The sequence below is a fragment of the Notolepis coatsorum genome (assembly GCF_963971535.1).
Source record: "Notolepis coatsorum genome assembly, chromosome: 9".
Lineage (NCBI taxonomy): Eukaryota > Metazoa > Chordata > Actinopteri > Aulopiformes > Paralepididae > Notolepis > Notolepis coatsorum.
The window spans coordinates 76,443,134-76,455,440 of record NC_140173.1 but is presented as its reverse complement, the minus strand read 5'-3'; the positions used below and the strand labels follow the sequence as shown (position 1 = coordinate 76,455,440).

Genomic DNA, 12,307 nt, shown 5'->3' with positions numbered 1-12,307 from the left:
ACCCACTCCACACACTTTATAGCACACACCCACTTTAAACAAACACACTGTAGCACCCACTCCCCACACTTTACATTTATGGATGAAGGATTGCACTACAACTCGTACACCTTACTGTAAATTGTACCTAAAATTGTACCTCATCCCATTTCTGCTTTGCACTAGATAGTACTGTACATTAGTACACTGCATAGTATTGTGTATTGTATATTATATGGTAACTCAGAACATTGTACATATGTCTATACCGAACACTGTGACCTCATTTTTCTTCTTCTAAATTCATGCTATATTATGTTATTATGTTATTTGATACTATCTTGTCTAGCACAGTCTCTGGAGCGTAACAGTAAGAAGCATTTTGTATGAAAGTATTCTGTACTTCTGTATGACAACTATTAAAGAACTTGAACTTGAACTTGAACTTGAACTTGTACAATTATAAAAAGGCGATTAATTCCCAGCAAATATATTCTGGCTATGTATGGCTGCATTTATAGCACTTTTCTATTACAGGTAATACTTGCAGTGCTTTACAATGGTATGACGTCACAATGACAACTTTTTTCAGTATGGGTGGCCCCACTGGGAATTGAACCTCCTAACCCTGGCAGCATTAATGCCACGCTGAGAGAGCCAAGCACTCTACCCATTGAGCTACACAGGAGGAGCGTATGGATGAGAAGAACCATGAAGAGGCACAAGACACTGTGGTACTCCTAGACAATATTAATTCTGCTATTCTTTTCTGTCGTCTACTTTTTCACCTTTTGATAGCAGGCAGAGTGGGTAACTTGGGGATCGCCAGGTCCGCCAGGCCCAGATCAGCCCTGTCCATGAGGATCATCTGCTGTTTGAGCTCCCTGAACCTCTCAAGCTCATCGTCGTCCACCACTTCCTCAGACAGCTCCATACTGGACTTCACCAGCTCTGACAGCTGGAGTTTCTCCATGGGGGGCATATCTGCCAACAAAACATCCCAGGACGACGTTTAAGTATGACATGGGGACAGCGGCAAAATATGCAAAAAGTATTGTGTTTACTGAACATAGTTGAGCATCAACACAAGTTGAGAGTTGCAATAACAACACTTGTCAAATCCTATAACAATTATCATTTTGGTCTCTTAAAGGGATAGTTCAGATTTATTTTTACATGAAGTGGTATGAAATACTCAATTCTCAAAGTTTGAATCCACACCACAACATGCAGACAAAGGTTTTAACCATCCACAATAGAAAACTGCATACAAGCTGGGACTAGTTCCAAGATGTCACAGCGGTCTGACAGAAGAATCAAGCATTGTAAATGCGTGAGGACAGCTCTGCCCTACAAAGGCAAAAAGCCTTAACTTCAGTTACTAAAATGTGCCTTTGTAGAGCAGTACTGATATAGTAGTATTAGTACATACATACTTAGAGGGATACAAATGTAGTGGTATTCATACACATATAGAGGGGTACAGATATGGTGGTAAAAATGCACACACACAGAACACAAGTTTTGGTAGGGCAGAGCTTTTCTGTTATGGATGGTAACATAAAATATCATCCCTTGACACTCGGAACTCGGACAGAACTCGGACCACGGGACTCAGTAAGTGAGCTACTGTAATGCTCATGCACCGATTACATTATACTGGCAAGTATTTCATACCACTTAATGTCAAAAGGTCTGAACTATTCCTTTAACCACACAGCTATTACCAATTGATACAAAGTAAAAAATGTATCAAATAATTTGTACCTAGATAAGTTGAATAAATGTCGGTGTGTTGTGTGAAAGGGTGTTGCTCAACCCTTATCCAACTCTAGAACGATTTTGCTGAAATGATTTCATGCCACAGACCTAAATGTCAACGCAGTAAAAGTAATGTGGCCATTACTGAGGATATATTCTGAGCAATAAAAATAATAATGAAATAATCTTGATGCTCGCATTCTGGCCCAGTAACGAAAGCACGATATTCAATGAGATGGAAAGCCCCCCTCCTGGAGACAAGGGCCCTTCTCTTCTTAACTACAGACAAAGAGATAAATAGATGGACTGAGGTGTTTCTATTTGCTCAAACGTGCAGCCACAGCTTTTCCTGTGGAGGGCTGTCTTGGGCTGCTCGGGGTGATTAGCTACAGACGGTGCTTGACGACTAAGAGCCTGCAGGTTATCGATCATTTTCATCTGGCTAAAAATATTACAGAGCTGGAACTGGAAAAAAAAAAGAAGAAAAAAGAAAAGTCACGCGGCTGCATGCGCCGTCTCCGAGGGAACAGAAGTCACACCACTGAAGTGGAACCAGGGCATGGAGCTATTTCTGTTGCCAGCCTTCCTTTACTGAAGCAGATGGCTAGGACACCTTCAGGGGGTGCGGTGTGCACACCGAACACCTTGCCCTTCCGAGCGTCAGCGTGTTCACATGAAGGATCACACTTCATTCACCTGTATACGCGTTCCGCACACTGAGCGGACGTTCGGTCATGGAGCTCCTCAGGTACTGGAGGATGCTCTGGAGCCCCTGGTGGATAACGTCCTGAGGAGGGAACCTGATGGGACAGTTCCTCAGGTTCAGGGCTTTGAGGGTAACCACATGACCTGCAGGGAGAGGAGAAACACATGTGTGGAACGGACATTTGATTTGTCGAAGGGTGCCATGTAAAACACTATGTTAACTCTCGTCTTTCATCGAAAGATATTGAACAGTTTTCTGAATGTGACGTCTAAAAAAACTTGCCCCTGACTGTTTAAACATGGACTCGGGAATCTAAGAGAGGTCCCTATTTAAACATCAACAGGAGTGACACTCTCATAGAGGTGCCACGACTCGACTCACCCAGCTCTGGTGGGAGTTCTGTAATGGGATTCCCTTCCAGCAGCAATGTCCTCAAAGATCTGAATGAACCAATTCACAAATTCATAGCCGATTACCTCACAATCATCACCATTACAAACAACAGAAACAGTAGAGGGGCATCCATGGCATCTATAGTATCCATACTGCCCCCGATCCAGCTCATGAATGAATCACTTGTGGGATGACCGTGGCTCGGGAGGTAGAGCAGTCGTCTGGTAAACCAGGGGTTCCTGGTTCCATTCCCGCTCCTCCCGGGCAGTATGTCGAAGTGTCCTTGAGCAAGACACTTAACCCCTAACTGCTCCCGAGAGCAGGTTGGCACCTTGCATGGTTGCCTCCACCGTCGGTGTGTGAATGTGAGTGAATGGGTAAAGTGTGAGGGACAAATTGTAAAGCACTTTGGATAAAAGCGTTATATAAATGCACCATTTACCATTTACTTGTAACTTGGACTAACTTGTGTGTGTGTGTGTGTGTGTGTGTGTGTGTGTGTGTGTGTGTGTGTGTGTGGCAATTCTTTCAGGTCAATGAAGACAATACTAAAATTACAAACTGCTTCCTTACAACCTTGTGGAGGAGGGAGAGGAGGGGGGGGGGGGTTGAATTATAAAAACAAAAGGGAATTGACACAGTTTTTCCTGTAATTGTATAATATGCCAGCGGCATGAATAGCTGTAATTACTCAGATCTGAATTTAGTGCACCTATAAAAACAGTTAGGGTTTAAAACAGCTAATACATCCACTGTATGTATAAATAGGATGTGGGGGTAGCATTGTGGATTGTTGAAGGCAGGCTGTAGCTCAAACACCTAATGAGTGTGAGGTTGGATCTGAATGAGCACACACACATTAGAAACGTACCTGTGCAGGCCAATCTCTGCAGGAAGGGATGATATTTGGTTGTTTCTGAGGTCCAGCCATAAAAGGTTGGGCAGGCTGTTGAACAGTAGATCCGGGAGGCTGGATATCTGATTGCCTTCGAGATATAAATTCTTCAGACAATATGACAGAGTTAGAACAAATAACTGGTACAGTGGGATGAATTCTGCTTTCAAATAGAAATATGTATGTATGTTCCAATGAGGGGGCTATAGACTATGTTTTGGAAGAGCATTAGCAGGTGGGCAGAGGAACATACATTTTAAAGGGGAACTATCTTACTATTTCTTTCACTATTTGGGCAATTTTACACAATTCCTTTGAGTCTATGGAACACATCTGTAAGTTTTTTTTTTTTTTTTTTTTTTTTAAATCATTGTTTTGTATTTCTAATCAAGTACTATAGAGCAGCATTTTCTGCACTTCCAGATTCCAAGCTGTTAGGTATGAGAGGGGGCGTTAGGTATGTAGATGAGAATTCTTACACGTCAGAGGTACGCGTAAATTCAGAATGGCTTAGTTCAGTGGGGGAGGATCTCGTGACATCTGAACTGGAGGAATACGCCAAAATGAGAATTAGAGACATAGACAGTGTTGGTACAACCCCACATTGCTAGAAAACAATGCAAACCCCTGTCATAATCACAGCACGGGCCTACTTCACTCCCCCTCCTTTTCCCCTCACGTCCTCCACACGCTCCTCTTCATCCCCCTCTCTATCCACTGCGCACTCCTCATCATCCTCTCTTTCTTCAGTCACCCCTTCCTTCACCCTCATTCACCCAGCTGTATTCCATCCCCCTAATTCACACACGGGCAAACACCCCACTCTCCCCCAGCTGCACCCTATCCTCCCCTGATGAGGGGACTATATCTGCACCTCGACGCTGACCAGAAGCTGTCGTGGTATTAATTACCACTGCCCAGGTACGACGTCTCTGCCACAAGCTCTACTGCTAGATACCCTCCGTGTATTGGCTTACTCTAACCTGTTTCTCTCCTGTGCCCCAAAGGACCGCCGTCCCTGCCTGGACGTCACCTGTTCCCGAAGAGGAACACCTAATCTCCTGCTGCCACCCAGCAGCTCCAGCGTCCCTGTCTGGACGTCACCTGTTCCCGAAGAGGAACACCTAATCTCCCGCTGCCACCCAGCAGCTCCAGCGTCCCTGTCTGGACGTCACCTGTTCCCGAGGAGGAACACCTATTCACCCGCTGCCACCCAGCAGCTCCCCCGACAAGCACCAGGACCGCTTGCTCGCTCACTGCCGCCGTGGCAGCCGCAGGACAGAACATTAACCCCGTTCTATTTCCCCCCAATTCCTGTGTTGCTCAATTTCCATTAAACACCCTTGAAACCGCTCCTTTCTCTTCTCGTGTATTCAGCAATTGGGCTGTGCTCCAGACTCCAGTTCTCACAGTATACCACGACCAAGATGACAGCACCAGCTGTACACGAGACCGAGGAATGGAAGAAGTTTCAGAAGCAGTCTGTGAGTATCATTAACGGCCAGACCGCCCGGGTAGACCAACTCGCCCACTCCCTAGACGCCGTCACGGCACAGCTGGCCGCTCTCGCCCTCGACTCCGTTGAGCGAGAAAAACAGTATCTACTTATCGAGGCACACTTGGCACAGCAGGGCTCATCAGCCGCTACCCCCGCTGCACCAAGCCCCCTGCATAAGGAACCCCCTGTCCCCGCACCAGAACGTTATGACGGAAGCGTCTCCAAATGCTGTGCGTTTTTATTCCAGTGCTCGTTAGTGTTCGAACAACAACCCCACACGTTTCACAGCGATAGGTCTAAAGTGGCTTACCTGTCGGCGCTGCGCACAGGCGCGGCGTTGAGATGGGCCACCGCTCTCCACTTCAACAATTCCTTCCTCTGCAATTTGTACTCACAATACGTCGACGACATGCGTAAGGTGTTTGACCACCCTCCAGATGACTCAGAGGGGGCCTCCGGCTTGTTTTCTATCCGCCAGGGAAGCCGCAGCGTAAGCGAATATGCTATCGATTTCCACATCCTCGCCGCCGGCTCCGACTGGGGGGACACACCGTTGCGAGGCGCCTTTCACCAGGGCTTGAACGACGCTATTAAAGACGAGCTTGCGTCCAAAGAAAGACCCACCTCCCTGGGCGAATTAATCCATTTGGCCAGAGAACTGGACCTGCGTCTTCGGGAACGTCGTCGAGAGAAAGCTAGCACCACTCGTCCGCCTGTACCCGGTCCGCCTCGTCGCGCTGCCCGCGCCGAAGAAAATAGGTCCTCCGAGCCCATGGATCTCGACCGCTCACGTCTCCCTCCCAGCGAACGCCGACACAGGCTCGCTACTGGAGCATGCCTGTACTGCGGTCAAACGGGTCACTCGGTTGCCTCTTGCTCGCTTCGCCCAAACGACGGGGCTCGACAGTAGCGCTGGGCGTCTGTTCGAGTTTAGATATCGCTCCCAGCTCTGGCCCAAGCATGCTATTCCGCGCCACGCTGTGTCTGAATAACCAAACACTCCTGTTACAAAGGATCAGATTAAACCGAATATATATATTTATTTATTGATATATATTGCATAGTATTTGTATATCGTTTGATATCCCCTGTATATTCCTTGTACATATACACGGAATATCCCTTTAGCCCAGACCATAATAGTTCATTCTCCTATTGGACAGCGGTCCACCGGCGCCAGGGACCGGCCTCCGGAGCCAGGTTCAAAGTCACCGTCAAGATGTGTCTGGACATGCCCAACCTTGCCCAGGGATACGCGACAGAAATGAGAGTGGAACTAGTTTGTGCACCGTGCGTATAAATACGGCGCAGGTGAATGTAGAAGCCTCTTACCTCCGTACCCTTACCTTCCTTAGCATGTTACCGATAAGTTGAAGCCTCACCCACGATACAACGTGCGGTGAAGTATGGCCTGTTTGGCCTCAGAATAGAGCATCGAGACCGCGTGCGAATTAATAACTGAATTGTCAGAGTTTGGCGCTATACCGTCGAGTGCGACATATTCCTATTAAGTCTTTAATAGTCTATTTGTGTATAGTGTATCGTGCGGTTAGAATTCTACAATGACCAGCATCTCCAACGCTTTCTCGTATTAGCTAGAGTTCTTATCCAGGCTGGGCCGACCGCATGGCGCTTTCACCCGAGGAGACCTAGGCGAGAGCCGTATGGACATGTACACTGGATTAATCTACCCGACGACTACATAGCCCTTTGCGGCTGGAATATATTTGCTTTGGTACTGTGATTTATGGAGCGGATAATCGCCGACGCCTGCACGTGTTGGATTTACCCCGAGAGGAGTCAAGTCGAGTCGGCGCTCAGAGAGCCTGAGGCCGCCTAGCTTTCTTCCCTGTGGAGCTACAGTCTACAAGAGAACCAAGCTGTATTCGTCTGTGGATCAAGAGGCTACTGCACCGGCTTCTGTACCTGAAGTCTCCCTAGTCATCGTTGACCAGACGTCCTACTACCGACAGATCTTCTACCCCCCTTGCTGGCTTACAACCAGTGGGAACCCCTTCCAGTATCTCCCGCTATCACTAGTGTACCATAGATATAATTCCCTAAGATTCAGGTTGTATAATTACCTCCTGCGTAACCAGAGAATGGACATTCGTTATTGATTTGCCTACGCATACGCCTTACAAGTGCATTCAAAGAATAATGTAAAGTATCCTATGTACCTTTTGCTCCATTAAATACTTGATTAATACCTTTGACTGGAACCGATTTCATTGTGGGAAGTGTTCATCATATTCATATATCGTGTACTGTATGGCCAGTAATTAAAGTACATAAAGCGGTAGTGGTTTAATGATACCATACTTATCAATATAGTCAGGGAATTGTACCCCTCAGTTACAACTCCCGTTATCTGCCCTGGTTGACTCAGGGGCCGACGAGAACCTCATCGACGCCGGAGTAGTCTCCCGTTACAACATCGCTACTGACGCCCTGCCGATACCCCGCAACGCCGGGGGGTTAAACGGGAAACTACTCACGCGGATTACTCGCCACACCGTACCCCTTCGCCTTCTGCTATCCGGGAATCACAGCGAGAGTATTCGGTTTCACGTTACCAACTCTCCCCACAATCCCATTGTCCTTGGCATGCCTTGGCTCAAGTTACACAATCCCGTTATCAATTGGCCTACCGGCCTGGTCACCAGCTGGAGCGCCCACTGTCACGTTGCTTGTCTACAGTCGGCTCGGCCGCCACTAGAGGGCGCCGGTTCGTACCCCCCCAAAGAGAACATAGATCTGTCTGCTATTCCGCCGGCCTACCACGATTTGAAGGCAGTTTTCAGCAAACAACAGGCTCTCTCCCTGCCTTCCCATCGCCAATACGACTGCGCCATTGATTTACTCCCCGGGGCGCCACTCCCCGCTAGTCGCCTGTTCAACCTCTCGCGCCCAGAGAGAGAATCATTGGAGAAGTACGTTCACGAATCCCTGGCCTCGGGCATAATCACCCCCTCTTCTTCTCCTGTCGGCGCAGGCTTCTTCTTCGTTTCCAAGAAGGATCGTTCCCTTCGCCCCTGTATCGATTACCGGGGTCTCAACAACATCACGGTAAAGAACAAATACCCCCTACCTTTAATCGACTCTGCTTTTGAGCCCCTGCAAGGTGCCACCATCTTCACAAAACTGGACCTCAGGAACGCCTACCACCTTGTCCGCATGCGGGAAGGAGACGAGTGGAAGACGGCCTTCAAGACACCACTCGGCCACTTCGAGTACAAGGTAATGCCTTTCGGTCTGACCAACGCCCCTGCTGTCTTCCAGGCCCTCGTCAATGACGTTCTCCGTGACGTACTCCACCGCTCCGTATTCATCTACCTAGATGACATCCTGATCTTCTCCCGCTCCATGGAGGAGCATGTCCAGCACGTCCGCCGGGTCCTCCAGCGTCTTCTAGAGAACAAGCTGTTTGTCAAGGCGGAGAAGTGCGAGTTCCACGTCTCCTCCATCGGCTTCCTTGGCTACATGATAGACGGCGGCAAGATCCGGGCGGACCCCGAGAAGATCAGAGCGGTGTCCGACTGGCCCCGTCCCACCAACGTTAAACAGCTCCAACGCTTCCTGGGATTCGCCAACTTTTATCGGCGCTTCATCAGGGACTACAGCCTGGTCGCGGCGCCTCTCACCCAACTCACCTCGCCTTCGGTGCCCTTCGTCTGGTCCGACGCAGTGGACTCCGCCTTCGCCGAGCTGTGCCGGCGCTTCACCACCGCTCCCATCCTCGTCCAGCCGGACACGTCCCGCCAGTTCGTGGTGGAGGTGGATGCCTCCTGCACCGGAGTAGGGGCGGTTCTTTCCCAGCGCTCTGCCACCGACCAGAAGCTGCACCCCTGCGCCTTTTTCTCACGCCGCCTAACCCCAGCCGAGGTCAACTACGACATCGGGAACCTGGAGCTCCTGGCGGTCAAGCTAGCCCTGGAGGAATGGAGGCACTGGCTGGAGGGATCGGAGGTCCCCTTCCTGGTTTGGACGGACCACAAGAACCTCGCCTACGTCTCAACGGCCAACCGCCTGAACTCTCGCCAGGCTCGCTGGGCGCTGTTCTTCGCTAGGTTTAACTTCACCCTGACCTACCGGCCTGGTTCCAAGAACACCAAGCCAGACGCCCTCTCCCGGCAGTTCGTCCCTGAGGAGGGGTCCACACACCCTGACACCATCCTCTCTACCTCCTGTCTGGTGGCGACCGCCACCTGGGAGATCCAGTCCGTCGTCAGGGAGGCACAGCGTGCCCAGCCGGACCCAGGTAACGGTCCACCTAACCGGCTTTTTGTCCCTGACCTCGTCCGCTCCCAGGTGCTCGAGTGGGTTCACGTTTCCCGGTTCGCGTGCCACCCGGGGATCGACCGGACACTATCTCTGCTGAAGAGGTACTTCTGGTGGGTCACCATGAGAGAGGACACCCGCGCTTTCGTCCTGGCGTGCACCGTGTGTGCTCGTGCGAAGGCCTCCCACCGACCGCCCGCCGGACTCCTTCGTCCACTCCCAGTCCCCGGTCGGCCCTGGTCGCACGTCGCCCTGGACTTCGTCACCGGCCTTCCCCTCTCACACGGTAACACTGCCATCCTCACCATTGTTGACCGTTTCTCAAAGGCTGTGCACTTCGTTGCTCTCCCCAAACTCCCCTCTGCTGCAGAGACTGCTGACCTGATGGTACTCCACGTCTTCCGGCTCCATGGGATCCCAGCTGACATCGTCTCCGACAGAGGCCCTCAGTTCATATCCCAGGTCTGGAGGGCTTTCTGTCGGGCTCTGGGGGCCACGGTCAGCCTCTCCTCCGGGTTCCACCCTCAGACCAACGGCCAGTCGGAGCGGGCCAACCAGGACCTGGGATCCGCACTCCGCTGCGTGACAGCCAGGGACCCCTCCGGCTGGAGCGCCTTCCTGCCATGGGTGGAATACGCCCACAATTCCCTCTCTTCGGCGGCCACAGGTCAGTCCCCCTTTGAGTCATCTTTGGGCTACCAACCCCCGCTGTTCCCTGCCCAGGAAGAGGAGATCGCCGTGCCGTCGGTGCAGGACCATCTCCGTCGCTGCAGGACGATCTGGGAGGAGACGAGGGCTGCGCTGCTCCGGACTGCGGACCAGACCCGGCGCTTCGCCGACCGCCACCGGACTCCGGCTCCCGCCTATGTACCAGGTCAGATGGTATGGCTCTCGTCTCGGGACCTGCCACTCAAATCCGTCTCACGAAAGCTAACCCCCCGTTTCGTGGAGCCCTACAAGATCCTGTCCCTCATTAATCCCTCTGTTGTCAAGCTCCAGCTCCCCCCCCATATGCGCATTCACCCTTCCTTCCATGTCTCCCAGCTCAAACCGGTGGTCTCCAGTCCCCTGTCTCCCCCTGCTCCAGAGCCCCCTCCTCCGCTGGTGATAGACGACCACCCGGCCTACGTGGTCCGGGAGTTGCTGGTCGTGCGGCGACGCGGCCGCGGCTTCCAGTACCTGGTCGACTGGGAGGGCTACGGCCCGGAGGAGCGGAGCTGGATCTCCCGGCCAATGATCCTGGACCCAGCTCTCGTCCAGGACTTTCATCGGGCTCACCCTGACAAGCCTGGGCCGCCGGGAGGCGCCCGTCGAGGGGGGGGTCCTGTCATAATCACAGCACGGGCCTACTTCACTCCCCCTCCTTTTCCCCTCACGTCCTCCACACGCTCCTCTTCATCCCCCTCTCTATCCACTGCGCACTCCTCATCATCCTCTCTTTCTTCAGTCACCCCTTCCTTCACCCTCATTCACCCAGCTGTATTCCATCCCCCTAATTCACACACGGGCAAACACCCCACTCTCCCCAGCTGCACCCTATCCTCCCCTGATGAGGGGACTATATCTGCACCTCGACGCTGACCAGAAGCTGTCGTGGTATTAATTACCACTGCCCAGGTACGACGTCTCTGCCACAAGCTCTACTGCTAGATACCCTCCGTGTATTGGCTTACTCTAACCCGTTTCTCTCCTGTGCCCCAAAGGACCGCCGTCCCTGCCTGGACGTCACCTGTTCCCGAAGAGGAACACCTAATCTCCCGCTGCCACCCAGCAGCTCCAGCGTCCCTGTCTGGACGTCACCTGTTCCCGAAGAGGAACACCTAATCTCCTGCTGCCACCCAGCAGCTCCAGCGTCCCTGTCTGGACGTCACCTGTTCCCGAGGAGGAACACCTATTCACCCGCTGCCACCCAGCAGCTCCCCCGACAAGCACCAGGACCGCTTGCTCGCTCACTGCCGCCGTGGCAGCCACAGGACAGAACATTAACCCTGTTCTATTTCCCCCCAATTCCTGTGTTGCTCAATTTCCATTAAACACCCTTGAAACCGCTCCTTTCTCTTCTCGTGTATTCAGCAATTGGGCTGTGCTCCAGACTCCAGTTCTCACAACCCCTGGAAAAGGCCATTTATAAGATGCGCTATGGAAGATTGGTACCTTGGGGCTGTTAGACTGTTTAGAGATGGAGGATACGAGAAAACGGCAACAAAAATACATTACTTCAAGCAAGGTAACTGGACACAGTTTTACATTTGTGTTGGTAACACTTTCTGAGACCAGTCTTTTATGGAATTTGTGGCACTGGTTGTACCTGACCGTACGAGTTCCTATGGAGAATTTCACTGTGTTTCATGCATCACTGTTGAGGTTTTCTCTTGTTCAGCCATGTGGTTTAGTTTGCTAAAGGACCTGTATTTTCTTCACGAGAAAGTGCAGGTTTAAGTTCAAAGCTGACCTTTAGTGTGCTGTTTTTCAAAATACTGTCTTCAACGTGTTTTAACTTTCTTTTGCTCAAAAACAGCATCTCTGCTGCAACATATTCAGTGAAACCCATTTCCTCAGCAGCCTCTGGTCGCAGGTCATGGATGTCTGTCGTCAGTGTCTGTTGTCTGACCACGTTGTCCCCACATTCTAGACTCAACAAGTTCAGCTCAGGAATTTCAACGTCCGGAAAGGACATTGTACATTTTTTCTTCTGATGTTTAATGTGTAACGACCATCCTCATCCTATAGCCCAGTCAAGTCTCATCATCTTGCAATCACATCATCCTGTGGTGTCTGAAATATAGGAGAATAT

The 12,307-nt window shown here is 51.0% G+C and overlaps 1 protein-coding gene across 1 annotated transcript in view; it reads right to left on the bottom strand.

Annotated features, from left to right (window-relative positions):
• The window catches only part of LOC311234675 (leucine-rich repeat-containing protein 27-like), a gene marked incomplete at both ends in the record, with an annotated part of 37,171 nt that extends 24,981 nt beyond the window's left edge, over positions 1-12,190 (bottom strand). The window contains 5 exons of the mRNA XM_084321920.1: positions 768-963; positions 2,437-2,589; positions 2,828-2,886; positions 3,711-3,841; positions 11,966-12,190. Coding sequence (XP_084178046.1) covers positions 768-963; positions 2,437-2,589; positions 2,828-2,886; positions 3,711-3,841; positions 11,966-12,190 — 764 coding nt within the window. The remainder of the gene's footprint in view (positions 1-767; positions 964-2,436; positions 2,590-2,827; positions 2,887-3,710; positions 3,842-11,965) is intronic.
• Between the last annotated feature and the right edge of the window lie 117 nt (positions 12,191-12,307).